General features: G+C 37.7%; 2 protein-coding genes across 2 annotated transcripts in view; one reads left to right on the forward strand and one right to left on the reverse strand.

The window, feature by feature from the left end:
• Nucleotides 1-21,799, forward strand: part of LOC127854754 (uncharacterized) — a 123,986-nt gene that overhangs the window by 65,334 nt on the left and 36,853 nt on the right. The window lies entirely within an intron of this gene.
• LOC127854753 (serine/threonine-protein kinase pim-3-like) lies at nt 19,569-20,348 on the reverse strand. The gene has a single exon (XM_052389809.1). It carries the CDS (start codon nt 20,346-20,348, stop codon nt 19,569-19,571), a length of 780 nt encoding a protein of 259 aa, XP_052245769.1.

A 21,799-nucleotide genomic window follows, 5' to 3' on the forward strand; every position in this document is an offset into this window, starting at 1 on the left:
AGGGATGTGGATCCGCAGTACAGGATGGCAAACGATGATTGGTTCTTCAACAACAAAATGACTAGAGTAAAGGGAACATCATGCAAAAATTTTTGTACATCTTACAAGTCGGCTAAGGCTCTTAAATCAAAACTAAAACGACCAATGCCTATTTCAAATATCATTGAAGGATCTTTTGGGGTTCCAAATCTTTACATAAGATTGCTTTCATCTAAAGACGTTTGCACACATGAAACCAACATGCAAAACAGATACATCTGTATGATGCCGGACAATTTTGAAAAGCGTTCAAATCCTAAAGAACGATTCCTAAAATTGGCTAAACGAATAACAAACATTCCTCCTATAAATCACGATGTAAAAATTGTCAAGCGTGCTGATGGCATGTTTATCATGAATATTCCTTGTGATCCTAAGTATACAAGAAGAAATGCATCAAACGATACGATAGAGAAACGTGTGTGTGGTATTGATCCTGGTGGTAGAACGTTTGCTACAGTATATGACCCTATTGACTGTTGTGTTTTCCAAGTTGGTATTAAAGAAGACAAGCAGTATGTGATTAGTAAACTCCACAATAAAATTGATCATGCGCATATGCATTTGACAAAAGCGCAAAACAAAAAGCAACAACAAGCAGCACGTGAACGAATTGTATCACTGAAGAAAACACATTTGAAACTAAAAACGTTTGTAGAAGATATTCACCTTAAGCTTTCTTCACATCTTGTCAAAGAGTATCATTATGTTGCACTGGGTAAAATCAACGTCGCGCCAATGGTAAAGAAAAAACATTTATCGAAACGAGCTAAAAGGGATTTGCTATATTGGCAACATTACAGATTTCGCCAAAGGCTAACTCACCGAACTACGAACACCGAATGTATATTTGAGGTTCAAAATGAAGCATACACTTCGATGACCTGTGGAGTGTGTGGAAAACTCAATAAAAATCTTGAAAAGAGTGAAACATTTTATTGTGATAGTTGTAACTATAACACGCACAGAGACGTTAATGGTGCTAGAAATATTTTGCTCAAATCATTGAACATGTTTCCGTTTGAAAAGAAACAACAATAACTCTGTAATAATTAGGTCGATCCATCCTAAGTTCGAAAGTTGATTGCTGGGCAATTTTCTGCCGAATGATATGGGTTATGACACTACGTTAGTGATTGTGTGCCATAGGTGCAAAAACTTTTTTTCGATGGTAAACTTTTGCCGTAGATGCGAGGCCCTCAGCTGTGTGTCATGTACGCGGATCGACGATCGCTGCGAATGGTGTGGCGAAATTCAGGGTTACGGCCAAAACAGAGGAGTGAGGCTTTTGCATCTGTGATCGAGCGGACTATGTGGGCTGATCTAGTGGACTATGTAAACTGTTGTACGTTGTTGTTGCGAAAGATTGAATGTTTGAAATATTGATTGTTGCAGAATAAAATCGTTTGAAACTACATATACATAGTTGTTTGTATTTGCTTTGATTAGAGTTGGATAATATAGTTTGAGAAAACATACGACACTGGGTTATATCAATAACTAACGCAATAGCGAAATCAAACATTCGTGCACACAATAGTACTTGTTTTTCAACTCTGCGTTTGGTAGTTGCACGAATAAGTATATGTTACTACAAGAATAAGAACAAAACGAATTGAACGGTTCATGATATTTATTTACAACACGATCATACAAAACCTACTCATGTGTCTATCAATAGTCTTGTTCCTGGACCCACCATTCGCAAAAACTGGCAATTCGGTGAATGTTTATGGTGTTCCAAGAACGCATCGTCTGTAGATTTCCAATGATACAACACAATGCCACAACGAAAACATTTGCAACGGTCGTGTTGTCCCAAGTAGTACAACCCGCAAGAAGCAAGCTGGTATTTGTTTGGTTGTATTTGGGGAGACCAATGCTCAAACGTTTTCAGTCTGTCGATATAGTTGTTCATGAACATACTTGTTTCATTCGTGCAAAAAGCGTCGGTATCATCCATGATATGATATGATATTATATTACACATGCAATTGGTTATTTCAACATCTTTATACATTTTTTGTCTCAAAAATACTCTTGGTCAAACGTTACGGGTTTTGTTCTCTTGGCTTTTGAGCTCAACAAAATCCCATTAATGGTTTGAAGTCGTTTTGTGGGATCTTGGTGTGTCCAGCACAAATCATATTTCGGATTGATCAGAATAACCTCGATATCGACATAGTACACAATTTCCGTATCTGTCGCTTTCCAACATTGATCTCGCGTCGAAAAGGTAAACTTCACATCTGGATAGAGATCCATGATGTACATTTCGACAGCTTTGTTCCACTTTTCGAGGTTTAAACGTAACATGTGTCGAAAAAAACCTAAATCTTTGAGTTCGACGGCTAGCATTGTTTTGTGTGAAGTGTACTAAGTCAAATTACTGCTATATAACATTTTTCTACAAAACAAACAAACACCTGTGAACGTTTCAACAATTTTATTCAATACTTTGAACATGTACAATTGACAGGCACGCAGCGACAGGTCCAGCATCGGTTTAGTCTGTTAATTTGTCTCTGCGTCATTTTGCCCACGCTGATGTTGAAAGTCGGACGTTTCGCCACCGCAATTTCGGCATCCCAGTCCTCAGTTTTTGGAGTGACGGTTTCTGAAACAGAACAAGCAAAAGTTAGTTACAGCATTCAACGTTTACAATCAAACCTCCAACACTAACATATGAAATTCTTAACAACATACTTTTTATCTCAGACAGCCTAATCTCCATATCCCAGTCCTCAGTTTTTGGAACCCGGAATGTAGTTGCTGGCACAGACATGTTAGCGCTTTGAAGGTTAGATCAAGAATGATTTGATCTACCAGTCATGTAGCGCCTTTTATTTGCAGCGACTCTTTGACAACCACTAACCCAAAGCTGTTGTTACTTGTTTCAGTATACAGAATATTTAGGTTTTTGTTGGCCGTATTGTATTCACAAGAAACGAAGTTGTACTTTGTTTGCACCAAACGCTCAATTTCATCACGAAGTGTTGTTGAGTCATCTTGTTGTGAGACCTTATCTATTTTATCACGAATATTTTTTGTGCGAAATGAGTCAAGTTGTTTGTTCCAAAATTCAGTGGTGCATTTGGGTACGAGTGTTTGACCATAACGTTTGATTAGACACGAAGCCAGTTTGTCATGCGTATGCTTTGAAAATGTAAGTACTCCAATCATACTCAACGCGTTTGTCAAGTAATAGCTTGTAGCTGCCATATCTTTGGTACATGTGTTTGAAAAATAAAGGTGACACTGATGAACCTCATTGCCGTAGATATCTTCGTAATCGGTCTGTTCACACAGCAGAAAATCAAACCCATTGCTTTTAGAATCACTAAACCTGAGCTTCACAAACTGTATGTATTCAGGTTTAGATATATGAATGACAACTTGTTCTAGGTCTGTTTGTGTGAAATCAACAGGCAAAACATGTTTTTCTTTGATAACAATGTAACACGATGAATCGAAACCAAAGTTTTGATTAATGTGTGTAGCTAGCAACTCGGGTTGGTTTGCTTTGATGAGTGTATTCAATTTGCTTTCGCCTTTCCTTTCGCTGCAACGAGCCATTTCTGTTATTCAAATTCAACAATTTAGGTTTTTATCATGGAATTTGTAATACGACGACTTGTATAAATACTGCAACAAAAACTGAATGTGTCTCATTTACAATCTGACAACAGAAGCGACAACATGTCGGTCCAAACATTGTGCGAAAAATTCATTCGTGAGAAAAGAAATTTCAATGCGAATGGTCACCAAAAGAAGTACATGTTCAGCGTTACATGTCCTTTCACAGATGTCGAGGGACTGCGTTTTACGTCGATAACTAACAGTCCGTATGACTACTTGAACTACAAGCCAACGCTGGACCATGTGTTTCTCGATGAACCGACACTAGCTGCGTTTGAACGATATGTTGACTTGATGTTTTCTGTTGCCGATGAAAAGATTGATATGTGCTACTTCAAAATATTGAAAACATTAGTACCAGAACATTTCGCAACTCTAAACGAGCGCATAAAGAAGGGTAGATACATGCAGTCGAATCCCACGTTAAACTACAGACTGCCGATATGCATAATACCAGTGTTGGAGTTGCACGGAATCGAGGAGTTTAGCAAAGTCTATTCGGTGAAATCCACTTGCCTATCTTTGGAAAGGACACAGATACGATTGAAGCTGAACACCTACTTTCGAGCAGTCATGACATTACTCGATTGTTCGGAAAATGATATCGTGGAAATATTGGTGAAAAAAGGAGTGCTACCGAGTAAAAACTTTCAGCTTGTCAGTACACAGAAAGAGCTCACAATAGGTCTGAAAATTGTGAGAAGCTGTGGTGAAATATACGAAGCGTTGCAAACTGGCATCGAAATGAGAGAGATGAATGCTAACGTATACTCACTGCAACCAAAATATGGATATCCAAATACAAATTTGTGTCAGGCGTTAGAGGTTTTGTTTGTGATGCATCCTTTGTACATAAAGCATTGGAAGAGTCTTCAAATTGAAACGGAGCTGATTGATGGGGGAAAGGGAAGACTAACCAATGCTATTCCTAATCGTAAACGCAAATTTGCTGAACATTCAAAGGATCAGTCCAGTCTCCCCAAAAAGATGCTTTGCAAAACACAAGAACAAACATGGAATGACTTGCCTTGTTCTGATAAGAAGGCGTGTTCGGAGCAAAACGAGATAATCAGTATGCCGGTCGATTTGGCAGTCGTGAAAGAAGAAATCGTGGAAACGTTCACCCCAGAACAAGAGGTACAAGAAAACCCGATGCCCGTAAGCGATATGTTGCCCGAAGAAGACCCATGTAAAGTTTACTTCATCAATCAGTGTCAAAACGAAGAACACGAAGATATGCTCTCTCAAGCGGTTAGAACATGCATTCCCAACATTCACATCCCACCGAACTTTGTCGCATTTTGTGTGTCGAAGGAATTGCTGACAAACGGCCTCGTTTTGTACATTCCTGCAGATTTTGTGTTGTAGTCTGTTGTGTGCAAATTTTTTGTTATATAGCTATTACATGTGTTTTGTTAGATGAATGAAATAAAAACCAGCTATGTTGCGCTTCATACTATTTGTCTTGTTTGTGTCTCTATGTAGCTGTAACGATAACTGCTTCAAAAAATCGCCAGAGCGCGATCTGGGTATATACAATGGTGAATTCTCGATCGTTTCCTATGATGATGCGCTAGAAAAGTTACGCAAAATTGTATATATTCCTGAGAGAACGTACACAACGCAATATGATATTCTCGAGGCCATACGAAAAGTCATTAATAAAATTTTGGGCGTGAAAGACAATTATTTGACCATTGATAATCACAGGGACAGGTTTTGTTTCCAAATCAAAGGCAAACTCTTTTTGATTTTGACCGCGAATATAGGTAGGATGCTAGCTACTGATTCTCTATCGCGGTTCTTGGTACCAGACAATACATCTAATCATGTTGCAGACATCGAAAAACGCAGTACCGATAATGAGCTCGTCACATCGACAGTTTCAAACGAAATTGACACACACACAAACAGCGAAATGGAAAACACAACGCTTGCTTTTATCCCTAACAATGGTTGGACAACCACAAAGGTTAACAAAAAAAGCACGCAAGCAACACTGAAAGTTGCACACGAAAATACCACTAAAACATTAAGTAAAAAACATAACACATCAGTTGTCAATGCCCTTAGCGATGGTTCAACAACCACAAAGGTTGAAGAAAATAGCGATCTTGGCACATCGATAGTTGCAAACGAAACTAGCACACAACAAAACTACAGTGAAAACCATAACATAACGAGTGGTAATATCACCAACAATGGTTCAACAACCACAAACGTTGACGAAAATAGCGAAAACATATCTGTGGTCGTTATAATCGAAGTTGTGTTTGCCATACTAGCATGTTTTGCAATTATTCTCGGACTGATAATATTTGTGTCAAATGTCATGAAAAAACAACGAACCTAAAATAAATATAAAAGACCTTTACAAACGCATCTTGTCATTCTTGATGTTCTAAGCCAAGCATGCGGTCGTTTATTATTTTGTGTTTTTTCATTGTTGTCCGCGCAGGCACAACAGTTCAAAGCGTTTCTTCTTACGGTTTACAAAACTGTTATTGCAATGTGTGTGATCCGACTAAAAGTATTGGTAAAATATATGATGGATCTTGCTACTTTATCAGTATTGAGCAACAGTTCAAAGTTAGAAACCAGTTTTCAACGCACGTCAATGTACGTAAAACTGTAAACAGTACCGACTATAATGCATACGATGTGGTCATTTTTGGACAAAAAAACATTCATCTAAAAACGGTTTTCACTCAAGTAAGCAACGAATTTATTTTGAACAACATTCAAGGTTCTATCAAGATAGCGCTGTTCAACAACAAAGATAGGCCTGCTCAATGCGTTCATTTGTTCAAACGAAAATATTTGGGCATTTCATGCGAAACGGCTAACGTAGCGCTGTTAAAAGCGGATCGAGGAGAGTTTGTGACTGTGTCACCTTTCAATCCGCGTGCGTACAAGACATGTTCATTTGACGAAAACGCAGCAGCGTCGATCACATCACCTAAAACTTGTTTCGTGGTGAATGAAGATGGCCAGTGCTTACCAGCAGTGCTGCAAACAGAAGAAGAGTTTCAAAACGCTTTTGACTATCTGATTAACAGAACGCACGACCCGAAGGTGAATGCAATATCTCAAAATTTGATGTTCAAAATTGACAGTCTGAACGAAACGCTCGAATTAAACGATTACGCGATAGTTTATTCGCGAGTGTCATATGATGTGAACAATACGTGCTTGTATATCGACGTGAATGAAAAATCTATTTCGTATGAATATTGTACAACAAAACGAACTCTGTGTCAGATTAGAATTCCTGGTATGGGACTGGATTCACCGAGTGACGATGATTCCAAAATAAACAGCTTTTGGGTCTTATTTATTGCACTAACATTTGTGGTTGTTTCTTTGGTTATAGTTATAGTTATTGCGTATGTGTTGCAAGGATTTCAATCTAGACGTTTACAAACTACTACAACAGTTCAAATAACAAGCGCCTAACTCGAGTATAAAACCATTCACGCAAAGTCAGTGGTTGTCATAACGTAAAAAAATGTTCAGCTGTGAGTTTGTGGCTGCGATGGTAGCAAATTACTTGGAATGCAAGCAGTTTGAGGACTCAAATGACACTCTTTGTGACATCGTCGAATGTGTGATTTTGCTTGTAAATAGCACTGTTACGATGCATGTTCTTACAAAAGATGAACTGGCCATAGCTTGTTTTGATGAAGACTATTTCGCCGAATTGCTTGAACAAAAGCTGAACAATGGTTTGAGCTGGGATGTGTTTGTGACTGCATTTGTTTTGTTTGCGGCCGTCGTACGTGAAATATCGAATTACAACGCTGAAGGCTTCTACCACCTGAATAAACTACAGAACGTGTTCCGTAAATATAGACTTACTGACTGGGTTGCAAATCAACCTGGTAAATGGACATCGTTTGTACAGTATTGTAAGCGAGTTTGTTGAATAAAAAGTAGAAAACAGACAAATTTGTGTTAAGTTGTTTTATTCAGTATCGCATTCACATTCAACTTCACTTTTTATAGATAACGATATGTTTAAAATCAAATTTTCGAATAATTCATACTCATCGATAATGTCTTTGAGACCAATCATATCGATGATTTCTTTGCACATATCAGAACCATTGGTTTTAAGCAAACTGTGTTTCTTATCAACCACACCATCGCGGTCAAAAATGTTGAAATATAGTTTTGTATCGTCTGGTCTGTCCATAACAAGCATCAAGTCGTCCTCGTCGTCATCTTCACCTAATCTAACATACACAGTCAAATGAACTGTTAGTCCAAAGCATGTGATTTTGACCTGATAATCGAATTCGGGTGTAGGTTCATAGTCCGGAGAAAACAATGCATATGGTTCAAATGTTTCAGATTCATACATGCGAAACAATTTCACCCTAGGCTCCTCTGTGGATTTAACGCTCATATGCTTTGATATAATCTCCCACAACTTGTTTGCAGCAGATTGAGATTGGATTTTCCATTTTCTTTTCTGAATACGTTTCTGCTCTGGTGTTTTCGAACGAGCATTGAAGCATATGCTTTGATAGTTTTCCATGTTCTGAAATGTGACCAATGTGGCAACGTTAACAGACAAAGTGAAATGGTTTGTTATACAGATCGTTACAAAATTTGCATATAAAAGCTCTGCACAAAAAGTAAGCTTCATTTCATTTGTTGATGTTTGCGACTATATTTCTTGGCATTTTGCTTATTCGATTCATCATCGAAGAACGAAACCCCGATTTTTGGGATCGCAAAACGACTAAACTTGACAACAACAAGAAGCCATGATCGGTGTTACAATGCTTGCGATAATCTGTATTCAAGACTTACGATGGTGGTTTTCTGTTAGAAAAATACGAAAAGAATGCATACAGGTTATGAAAGAACTTCGTGAACGCTTTCAAGCAAATAGTTGCTGTGATTGCAAAGACTGCAAAAAACGTATGGCTCAACTTCACCTGGAAAAAGAGCAAGCAGTGAAAGACTCGCGTACTTGTATAGTTTGCTGCAATGAAGAGAAAACCTTTGCCGTAACACCATGCATGCACCTTTTCTGCGTACACTGTTGCTGGCACATGCATATATACGGGAACAAATGCGCTGTTTGTAGATCTGAAATATTTGATTGGAAGCGGATTCATTGGACTGATTAGTGTTATGACTTTTATTGCATGCTTGTGTGTGTATTTGTTTGAATAGTATCGTCAAATAAAATGTTGAAATGAATTTCATGTTTTAGTTGTTAGTTGGTAGATAATATGCAAGTATATTAACATTATGGTTTTTATCTTGCTGCGTGAAGAAAACAAACACGAAAACAAACACGCAAGTTTACTGTTTTTACTCTTTATTTTCGACATACAACAAACAACATTTATACATACAATATTTAGTTCATAACATTTTCTTCTCTGCGCTTTCGGCTCAGACTACGACTGAACACTTTTGTAAAGCTTCTCTTTCTAGTTCTTGACCGCTTTTCATCGTTTTCGCTAGGTTCGTTGACAGACATTGGTTTTTGGTTTTCCTTAGACTCGTTTTCTCTTCTGAGCAATTCGTTATCATACGCGGTTTTGTTGTGAAATGTAAGAAGTTGTGGAATGCGTTTAAGAAACATCACCACTTCTGTCATGCCTAGGTGCTCAGCGAGTTCGATCATGTTTACCAGACTAGAGATTGACTGCCAATCCGAGTAATCTAGCGTGAGACCGTTACATTGGTACTCAGACAGGTTCATGAGAATTTCAAACACGTTCATCAATTCTTGAACACTGTACTTCGGCTGAATCTTGACATGATTTGTCTTAACGTTAGTGAACATTTTCACAATTGCTGCTGGGTATGATCTTTGTTCTTTACCCACATAAAATACAACCCTGTCTTTGCTTTGTTTAAGCGACTGAATGAGCTTTGAAGAGATTTCAATACCAATATCGTACTTCAGTTTAGTGAACAAGCGATTAGTGGCTTCGGTGTCAGTGACCCGTTTAATATCTTTAACGTTTATGGTTGACATGGTTGACATGGTTGTGTGTGGTTTGAGTGTTTCTATAGAAAAACTAACCTTAAATAGATTTTTATCGCAGTTTTCCAAACCGTAATTTGTGATTGTATAGACAGTTGAACATCCACAAAAAGTCATGTTTTTTCTTGAGCTGGGAATCACATCCTATAGTGTTAATCATAACAAGAAAAACATAAACGCCTAAAAGCGAGTAAGGACAGAGTGAAGTGTTTCTCGAAGTTTTGTATGTATCGTAAATAAACTTTATGTATGTGGAATTGTTAACCGTACTTTCGTCAAACAGAGAGAAAAAATTGTAAGCTTTCAGTCGGTTGTATCCACACATTGGATAACCAAACACTGAGTCAAAATGACTTGTTATTTCGCTAGTTGTCAATTTCGTGAACAGCGACATGCGTTCATCGTCTTTGAACTCATTGAGAACCATCGTGACACACGTTTGAATTCCGCACCCGAGTTTCGAGTTAATATCTACTAGCTTGATTTCGAATGTGCGTATTTGCTCTTCGTATTCTGTTATGTACTGCAAAATGCATAGCGAACATTCGTTGTGATGTCTCGAGTACATGGGTGAAAACAAGTAGGTGTTTTGAGCTAACTGTTCGTCTTCGTCAATAATCAAATCCTCATCGATATCCATTGATAAAGAAACACATGTGTACAGTTCAATGGTACAATTTATTAACATATATACGAAAATATGACAAATACAAGTCAACATAATCATACAATATTGCAACAACGTAGTCATTGGTCATCATCGCTCAATTCTAGATCACTGAGTATTGTTTTTTCCTTTTTCGGTTTCTTAACAGTTTTTTTTTCACCAGATTTTCGCATTCTCTTAACAGCCAGAGCGTTCATAATTTCCTCTTCATCATCGTTCAGCGTATCTGACATTTCTGCATCGGAGATGTCGATATCGGCATAGTTGCGTTTTTCCTCAACCTTGGAAGATTTGATTCGCTCTATCAAAGAAAACATGGTTTCGTCTTCCCCAGAACCGAGTATTTTGTTGAGCACATCAATTGGAACTCGATCGAAAACCTTGGAGCTCACAGTCTTCAAAACATCGTCTTGCAGGTTTTTTGTTTTCTTGATGCCCTTTATCAGATGCTGCGTTCTTACTTTGAGGCGTCTGTACTGCGCTAGTTTGGTATCAATCTGTTGTAATTTCTTAGAAAGGTCTTCTAACTTCGAACTATAGTTAGGCGACACGAAGACACCTGGCTCGACTTCAGAAACCCAATTCCTTTTCACGCCGTGTTGCAGGACAGCATTTGCAAACTCATTTATTCGTTCACGGTTGTTCAGCATTTGTTGTGCCATCGTTGAAAGTTATTGCGAGTGTGCTTATTTCGTTAAACGCATCAATATATATACGTGTGAAAAAATAATGCACGCCTTACTTGTTCATCATTGGCTTGAATAATCGAATGTAGTACGCCTCTTTGGCTTTACGCACGTGCTTGTCTCGCTCTGTCTCCAAAACGAATACAGTGTACCGTTCCTTAACATCGCACAAGTGTTTCCCACATTCTATCAAATGGTCAGTAGCTCGACACAAATGCTGCTCTGTTCGAATATGAGAGTTGTGTGTATGAATGCGTTTTCTCAGATTAATGGTCTCTCCAATGTACTCACCGCAGCAAGTGTTGCACTTCAGTACGTATATAACATCTGTTGATTTACAAGTTAAGTTCTCTCCATCTTCAACAATGTATACAAAACCACAATTGAACTGAAAACTATTTCCACTCTTTATTTGAGAACATAGAGTGCAGCGCTCACCGTTACATGGTTTAACTTTGTAGTCCATCAACAACTCAAAATAGTGAAATTATGACTGAAAATGTGTTTATGCGTTTTTTGTTACAAAAACATGAAGATCGGCTGGTACCGTGAAATTGATTCCTTGTTCCTGCATAGCACAAGTAATGTCAAAACACGAACAGTTTTGCGAATTTAGCTGACTGATATATAGAGTTTTACTAACTTTTGTGAAACAAAACTCGATTGTCAAGTCGAATATGAACACGTTTTCGTCTCCAATATCGTCTAGTATGGTTTCAAAAATGCTTTCGAGCAGTTCTTGTTCATTGATCAAAACGCTGATGCATTTAAAAACGTGGATGGAAAATTCTTGAGTGTTACCAATGCTCTCGCGTTCAATGGTATACATGTTGTCATACGAAGTCATTGTGAGTTATGACAATAGCGGATACAAACGCTTTGATATATGTTAACTCTTTACAACTGTTTCGTTATGCCGAGCTATGCTGTGTAGTACAATTATGAAGCAAATAGCAGCTATCACAAGCACAATGAATCCACCAACGCTAACAGCGACAGTTTCCCACAACGTTAGTTTTTTAAGTCCCGGTTTGTCATTCGATGCACTTTTACCAAACAATACCTCGCAAATTGTGAGTCCTTTTTTGCATTTTTCGAATGAAATTGTCTTTGATCGCATGTCGACATACGTGCATTCTTGTCCACTGTTCGTCCTTTTGTTGTACACAATGAAGTGTTCGCTTGTGACAGAACTGTCATCTATATTTTTTATTTGAAACTTTGACTCACTCATATTGTGTGCCGTGTTCTGAGTAATGCTAACCATATATGAAACAACCGTATTATCCAAATCGTAAACACTCGCAATACTTGAGTGCGAACAATTTGCATTAATCCGAAAACATTTGCCATTTTCCGCTTTCACAGCACCAATATCACAGTATGTGAAATTAGCCAATTGCATTTGTGGTACGCGAATGAAATGACCATTTCTGGCTATAAGCACAGCATTCGTGCTTTCGGTGCAGTTTTCAATATGGTATGTATTTCTGAATAACGACATACATTTTCTCTCAACAGTTTTGCCATCTTTGGTGCTGTAGACGGTAAGTTGATATGATGAGGTTTTTTTTGCGAGAATAACTTCGTTACTCACTTGTTTCACTGTTTGACTTAGTATCTCATGTAAAGCACGATCACGTTCGTTGATAATCAAGAGTTTGTACTCGCGAAATGGAGAAGAATGCGTATTAGAGGAAATCTTGAATGATGAATCCAAGTTGATGAAATAGCAACGATTGTTATGTACTTTGCCGATTGTAGTAGAACGATTACATGTTAGGCAGTAACAATTTTGCAATCCATACGTAGATACTTCTGCAACGGTCTGCTTGTTGTGCTTAATTCCCATTTTATGCTTGTTGATAGCATCTTGCATATTTTGAAATTGTTGGTTAACGATGTTATCGTTTTTAACTGGCAGACTAACGTTGAGTTTTGGCTTGTTAAGAGCATTTTGAATTTTGTGAGAAGTTTGGTTAACAACAGTATTTTTTTTAACTGGCGGACTTATTTTGTTTTTTGGCTTGTTGGTAGAAGTTTGAATATCGTAAAATGTTTGGCTAACGAAAGTATTGGCATTTTGAATATCGTGAATTTTTTGGCTTACGATAGGGTCAACGATAGGTTTGTTTGTTACTGACAGAACTTTAGTGTTTTTGAAAAAAAAGTCAGAAAAATCGATAATTGGAACATTTTCAGCGCTTTGCTTTTCATCCAAATTATCGTCAGAGTAATCCTCATCAAAGTTATCCTCGTCAGAGTAATCCTCGTCAGATTGATCATAGTCAAAGTCGAACTTATCATCGATTTTTAAGCGGATCTCACTCATTTCTTGCTCTATTTGTGTAATTGTGTCTCGCAATTCTTTGGACTTAGAAGGGATTATTTCCAAACCTAGATCATATTCTTTGACATACTTGGCGACTGACAAATCATTCATTTTTCTCTTCAATAACGCATTTTTGATTCGTGTTAACGCATGATCCTGTTTTTCGGGACTAGCACCTTCTAAATTCACATCGCACCATGTTCCGAACGTTGTACACAGTTCAGTATTAAATCTGATGAAGGCATGACCGTGCATCCCATTTGCACAAATTTCACTTCCATCATAGGTCAATGAAAAATTGTACGGAAACAAAGGTATCCAAGCGTGTGTGTAAATCTCAGTAAACACAGATTCCACAAACTCACTGATAGAGTACGTTTTCGGCTCAATTTGCAATCTAACTAAAAGACTGGGTAAGTCGTAAGTGATAAACATTGATCCCGCTACAAAACCATCAACTACACTGTATACCGGTTTCGAAAACGCTTTTTTCTTGTTCGGACATCTAGATAGACCTATGGATTTGCATTGTTGCTCATGTCCTTCTAAACTAAACTCTGGGTTTTTCATCCATTTGTTGAAAAATTGTAAATTTTCTTTGACATCGTCGTATAATGACAAATACTCATAGGTTACGTTTATCAACACATAAAATAAACCATTCGTAACGTCAATCGGTGTGTCCTGTACATGCTTGAAACAAGACGGTTCATAAAAATTTGGTTTAGGACGTCCTAACACATTTGTTTGTAAAACTAAGGGAAAAAACAGGGCGACTATATGCACAAACATATACATGACGAGTTTTTGATGCATTGTCATTTTGGAAAGTTCCTATATAAGTATTTTCTACAAACAAATTGAAGTTATTTGTCTTCCAGTCATTCACATGGTTTACACCACAAATAGCATTCCTATGTGTCTGTGGACAGATTTCCAGCATGTAGAAATAAATACAAGAGAACATTTTGCACATCAATTCGAAACGTACGCAAGACTCAAAGCTTCTCTACAACCAACGAAGTTGATAATGTGTCTATTTGATGAAATTGTTGAATTCGTTTGCAGCAAAACAAACATAAGCAAAATCAAGATTCAACATGCGCTGATGGACTCTTGTACTTCAAGGAAAACCTTTTCAGTTTGGTCGTTTCTGATCAAAGATGTGACAAAAGAAACTTTAAACGTTCTTGCTACGAAAGCGAACCTGTGTAGATTCGATTTATTGTATGGTTTCATTCATGCCGAAAACTGGATATGTGGTGCAATTGATTTTCGAGGTGCTGAAAAGTCAAAAGATATTGCCAAAGATATTCTTGAAACAGAGCACGTTTTTGAAATGTTTAGCGCGAATGCGATGACAAGATATTCCAATAAAATGTCCATGAAGAATATTCAATAAAACGTATTGTATCATAGCTTGTGTTTTCGTGATTTGTTCAGAACATACTCAAATAACAAACAACACGCACAATTGTTTCAAGGTTTTTTATTAACAACACATACAATCGAACACAACAAAACAAACATGCATAAAATGTTAATTATTGAGTCACACATCTATGTGTTAATATCATGTATCACTCGAATGCCGCATCGGATGCATCATCGTCAGAAAAATAAATATGGTCGGCCTCTTCGTCCCGCGTTTCGATGTATTGCGCGAATGCCTCGTAATCAGAAAAATAAATATGGTGGGCCTCTTCATCCAGCTTTTTGTCAATCAAATAGTTATATGGCGATTGAACATAAGGTAGATGTTCAATTTTATTTTGTTCTTCATCATCGACGCCACCGATTTCGTCCGCAAAACAATTGTCGAATTCTTCTTTATATTTTTCCTCCAAAAAACGTTCGTAAGATTGCAAAAACTGATCTTCTATCATATCATCGATATCACGGCTTCTGCAAACCCAACACATTTTTCGATCATGTATTTTTACATCTCGATCATTGGAAACTGTTTGAGTTGTGTAATTATCATCGTCGTTTTTTTCCTGGCAATATGTTTGTTTTTGATCTCGATTTGCATTGCGTATTTTTGTTCTTCGTTTTGAAAGTTGCCTTTGCAAACGCCTTTGTTCAGCCTTTTTACATTGCTTTTCAGTTTGTTTTTTATAGGAATTGGGGCGGGTACGAGTACAAGTCTTTTCAATTTTCGCCGTAAGCAGGTCATCGAAATCACTGTAATTATCGTATTCGTCATCATTTTGGTTATCTTTGGTTTGAAGGATATCAACCGATTTCGTTGAACATCGTTGGTTATTGCTTTCTGTTTTCGCAATTCCATTGTTCGCTTTTTGATATAGCTTGGAAAACTCATTTTGTAAGTACCGACCGAATGATTCATTGTCAAAAGGACAAGCACGGCTGAACCGTCGCTGACTAAGTTTCACTTCTTCTTCTGTGTTCATGACCCAATCGAACACAAAAGGGCAAACGGGGCACAGCTGTCGATGCCTCAGTTTTACATCTTCTTTATCCATGTTCCAAATGGAAATGTGCACATGGCAAAACACGCATCGAACGCACTCAATATTTTCGGAGATTACACAAGTGTCGTAGATGAACCCTTGGCTAGCCAGGTCTTCCTTTGACACGCCGTAACGACCATAGCCGCTTATATGCGGATTAATGCTTCGTTTTGATGGCCTGTTTTCGTAAGATTGAAGTCTTTGATACAACGACATGTTTGCAAACGAACGTTCTTAGACTGAGTAAAGCATTCATCTGCTATTTATACAAAAAATTGTAATGTAAATTTTATGTCCATCCATGTAGCGATCAAATGCCTTATTGTCAGAAAAATAAAACGCCCGGCAAAATTAGCGGGGGGGTCTTTTTTAAAACCCCACCCCCCTTATTAAACCGTCAGAACATTTTCCGGGCATATCATATAGCGCCGCATCCCGCACCAAAAATGCACACAAGAAAAAAGTGGCTGTGGTGTCCAATAACTCGCACTTTTAAGCAATTTAGTCCCGTTTGCTGACAAAAGACGTTATTCTAGCAATGTCATTTTCATAGTCTGCCCATCCGTATTTGTTCGCTTCGTTACTTATCACCAATACTTTTCTTGGATCCATACCCGATAACCATTTTTCGTGATTGTTATTAAGTTCCTTCAAATATCTTAGCGATATTTCGCTTTCTTCTGCTCTGTTTCTGATTTTAAGACGTTCGTAGCATTTTGTTGGTGATGTTTGCAAATATATAATTCCGGCTAGCTCAAAAATTTCGCTTGGAAGCATTGATTTTAACAATTCGTTGTATACAATCCATTCAACATCATCGATATAACCCATCGATTTTTGTGCTGTTGCGAACACGTTTAAGTTTGACAAAAACGACCTCTCAACAAACACATATGGTTCACCGGACGCTAGAGCTTTTCTCAAAACACTCATAGCGCTTTTAAGTGTAAAAATTTGAAATGCAAATGAATGCGTTGGCATGTCTTGGCAATAAATGTCAAAAATATTTAACACTTGGCCATCAGGGCCCATAACATTTTGCCACTCATCCAGCGGTTCTGGAAATACAAGATATGTTTGACCTAACAGATCGAGTAGTGTGCTTTTTCCGGCAGCAATATTGCCTTCTATCGCAAAGACTTTTGTCATGATGAATGAGTGTTTTGTCTTGGTGTATCCTAGTTATACGTAAAATAAAAATAAAACAACATTTTGGTACATGTTTTTATTGATCGGCATGTGATTACAACAAACTTGCAATGCAGTGACAATGAACATTTTTCAATACAATTCATCTGAGCAAATGATAACGACAAATGGTCAAAATGCTGTGTATTCCGTTTAGGGCGTTGTCTTTGGTCAAAGTCCACTGTTCCGTATGCAGTGCCGGGAAAAGTACAATCTTGAAGTCGTCCTTCCACATGGTTATGATTGAAACAGTATTTGGAACCACTCCGTAGCAAACCCTCATTGGTATTTCGTGTTTCGGGATGTAATCGCTGAACTGACACTCGGAGTAAGCGCCGTGTAAGTATCGTGTATGCCTCATTTCTTCTTTAGTGACAATGATCGCTTGGCTCGGATCGTCAAACTTTCCACCTACTACGTTTCCAATATACACTGGACTTTTTTGTCTCTCTTGATGTTTGAGTGCTTCCATGAACGGTGTGACGCTGTCTCTGTGTTTCATCACGACCATCTTATGAGGTGTGTCGACGGTTGAATGTCCAAACGAACAGCATACTGAAACATTGTCAATATCGATGTCGCTCTTTAGAATAGCTTCTAGAATAGAGCACATATCTGTGTTGCTTTTGGTGAGTATTGGTATGTCGAAGACCCGTTTTGCGTTCAGAAACGCGTTGATAGAAGGCGATCTGATCAACGACTCAGTCAGGAAAGCATCAGTGGCATCTTCAACATGATACCATGAAGGAAATCTTCTGCTATGCTCTTCCATCTTTGCCAAAACAACTCCTGGCGACAAAAGGTTCTGTCGTTTTCGTTTCTCTGCTTCTTGTACTTCTTTTACGATACCGTATAAACCAATATCACCACCGTACTGTTTGTAGATCATGTATGTCTCAGCAATACGTTGTTCTTTGAACCTAAGTTGATGTGACATGTTTGGTTGTAAGAGTAAGAATGAATGATAGACACAGGTTTCATCGCCCTTTTATACTGTTTCGAAATAATGAGCACGTACATACCTAAAATAAACATATGTTGTCTTCACACATCTAGTCATTCTTGCTCATGATGGAATCAGTGTATGATGTATTAAATGACCATTTGTATAACGGTATACGCAACTTTCCATCAAGCATATTAGTGTTGAAAAGACTCAATGTTGTTACTTTGAAAAAACTGAAGCAAACTCTCACCACGTTTCATTGTTATAGATTCGCTCACTTCGTTATCAAAAATATGTTTCCACATAACCTGAAAGTTGACCTGTTGCTGATAAATGTATATAGTCAACAAAGCACAGATGAAAAAATACACATGTTTTACTTGATTGTTCAATTGTGTGTTCTTTATTTCAAGAAACCTGACTATGAAATGAACAAACGAATCATACAGATTCTGCGAGGAATTCGCAAAATATGTCAAAAGAAACAACCATTTCATGAGCTGTATGTAACATTTTCGAAACAAAGGTCCAACATCATATGTGTGAATAACCATACAACTATTCATTTGCGAGACCTTTTACTACAGTTGGAAATCTCAAAAGTGCACCCATCGCTCAGGAAAATGGTAACTCAAGTGAAAGGATTAGAGTGGATTCCTAACCACAAAGTATTTCAAGTCCTCAAGTCAATGTGTAACTGTACGTATATTTATAACACTAGCAATCTTGTTTTGCATGACTCTGTTGCAAACTTTTTGACGTCTGAACTATATTACCCAAAACCAGTGTTAGACTTTGCGTATCACTTCAAACGAGAGCTTACTACAAATCCTAGTAGTAAGCGCAAATGTTTCAGATCGATTCAAATATTACTCACGTCACCTATTGTAACAAGAAACTTATCGTTTGGCCATTATATACAAAACCTCATCAGACAGCAAGTTGATTTTGTGAACAACAAAATCATATCACTTCATATACCATCGTGTTTTTGTCACACCAAGTGTACTAGAAAAGAAGGAAATCTTGATCGTTTGTACCAAAATGGCTTGTTCATTTTTTGCAAAACCTGTTGTCAACCCATTAATTATCATCACAAAGCATACAACAAAACGTCTATTGTTAACGATGCGAATAGTCGAGCAAACTACTTTTCATGTTGCGATGGCTGTCGAGAATTTGATTTTGTTGATGTATACAAATGTTTCATAGATTCAACAAATTGTATTCGATATCAGTATTTGGCGCTTCGGAAGCAAATATCTGGTAAAAAAACTGCACTATACACTACTATGTGTCGCAACAGTCGAACCTGTTTTAGCATTGTAAGCAGTGAAGTGAAATGTGGTGAAAAACCACAGTTATTTTGTAAATATCACCACCAGAATAGTGTTACTTGTTTCGATAGTTTGTCAGATCATATAGCTGACGGAAAAGCTATTGATAAGAATTGTGTTCTGAAAAACGTTTGCGTTGGTTGTTTGTGTTTTTGTTTCGACTATTGTACTAGATCTAATGTTGTAAAAAGAGAAATACGAGCATTGTTTGTTTGACATGTTTTTATTTTTGAATACAAAATATGATTTAAACCATTTCGTTGTTGTTCATTTCTTCTATCCACCTCATATACACTAATTCATCGAGTTCCACACGAATGCGCACGTCTGGTTCCAAGCAAACCTGAATAAATTCCACGGCCCTGCCAGACTTATAACGTTCAAAAGTCAAGTCTTGCAGGTTTCCGTCTTTGTACACATCCCATGGAATTTCTTGTAAGAGGTCATAAGCGAGAATGCCAATTTGCCATACTATGGTTCTCTTTGGGTAGAATCTTCCTTCCTTAATAGTTTCTGGTGCCCAGTAACATTTCGTCCCTATCGATGTTGAATCCGTCCACAAATGTGCTATTTGCGCTAAATGTCCGAAATCACAGAGTTTAACCTCTTTCGTTTCAGGATCTATCAACACGTTCTCCATTTTAAGGTCCATATGTTGCACGCAAACAACATTTTGCATGTGAAGTAGAATGTTGACTATTTGACTGATGATGTTACAGCATTCGTCTTCGGTCATCGGTGTTTGACGGCTTGACACATACGTGTGTAAGTCCATTGGCATGTAGTCCATGATCATCACGTATCTGTCTCTTTCGTAGTCGAGAGCGTACTCGTGCATGTTAATGACACCTTTGATTCCAGATGCTTTCAACGTTTGGTTGAATACTATTTCTTCTGGAAACGAAGTCAGCCCCTTAACGTTTTTGACGACTTTCATGGCGAAAACCTTTTTGTCAGTACAGCGAATCGCTTCAAACACACGAGCAGTCGCGCCAGTTTGAATCAAATTCCCAATGTGGTACCGCATTACTATATTTTCGAGAGAATCCATTGTGCGTCCGTTTGCATCAAAGTCAAGTTGAACAATGACGATTTTGTTTTCGTTAACCCATTTATATACTTTTTTGCTTTAGAGCCAACCATCCTTCTTTTGAGACTGGTTGATCATTTTGATTAGACTTCTTGTTTCGTACGCTATATGTTCATAATGCTGATCGAATATTTTGTTTGCTACCAGAAGCGAGTCGGGGTTGCTTGTTCTTGAGAGTGCAACAATCATGTCCTCAGCTCTATCATCTCGTTTGAGTAAAGCTAAAATGGGACTATGTATTGTTAAACCTTGTGTCGAGTCAATAGTTGCACAGATATGCAATACCAAGGGGATGATTTTGAAGAATGATTTGTGAACTAACTGGTTCATTAAGTCTGACATATTTGAGCAGTGATCGTCCTCAATCTCATACATTTGATCCTCATCTTCTCTGTCACACACCGAAAGTTTACGTTTTTTATTGGGGCGATACGTTTGGTTTTTACTTTCCCGCTGCGATGAAATTTCGCTAGTGCTAATTGCTTTTACTTTATGATACAGTTTGAAAAGTATGCACTCATGAAGTTGGAGAAATATGCATACTCCATCGAGTTCGCATAGCTTCTTTTTTACGTCTGCATTAATCAACACAAATGAAAAAATGTCTTTCGGCAATACAATGCACGATCCTGGTTTTTCACTAGCGTACGAGTATACCTTAGACATGCTTTTGCTGTCGGCGTGTTGTAATAACGTTTTAAGTGATAATAAATGCTGAATGGTAGGCTGGTCAGAAGAGCATTGTGTAACAAGATCGTTCATGCCCTTTGCAACCTGTTCAGCGATATCTGAAAATACATCTTCAATAATGTACTTTGCACAGTCAACAAAAAACGAAATGCAATTGCTTCGATCACTCGCCATGTACGATTGCAGTAAATCCGTCGTTTCTACAAACTGCTGTATCGTTCCAGAAAAGTTGCAAATATACAGCTTGTGATATTCTGTGAGTAAATATCTGAAACCTTTCAGCAGAGTTCTTGATGTTTTGTAGACAAAGAAATCCTTTTCAAATAGTTTTGATTTTTCTTTCGTGTTACACCACATGCTTTGGTATTTCTCACTTTTGAATTTGACATTGATATGACCTTCTAAATCTGTAAAGGCGGGGGAATGTCTTGATTACTTAAGATAAATTCTGGTATGTCACTAGCATTGTGCTGATTTTGTCGATATACATTTTCCTTGTACGATTCCAAGTGTTCGTGTTTTTTGGCTATCGAAAATAGTTTGGTTTGAACAATGGGTTGAAAAATTTGCTTCATCCGGTTACAAACACCGAATTGAATTGTCCCTAAGTGAGCCAACAACTGGCATTCCTAGTTCAAGCTTACCAATCACGGCCGCTAGCGTTGTGTTATTGTCAATATTACCCATTGTTATTCTGC

Source organism: Dreissena polymorpha, chromosome 13 (genome assembly GCF_020536995.1).
Source record: "Dreissena polymorpha isolate Duluth1 chromosome 13, UMN_Dpol_1.0, whole genome shotgun sequence".
Taxonomy (NCBI): domain Eukaryota; kingdom Metazoa; phylum Mollusca; class Bivalvia; order Myida; family Dreissenidae; genus Dreissena; species Dreissena polymorpha.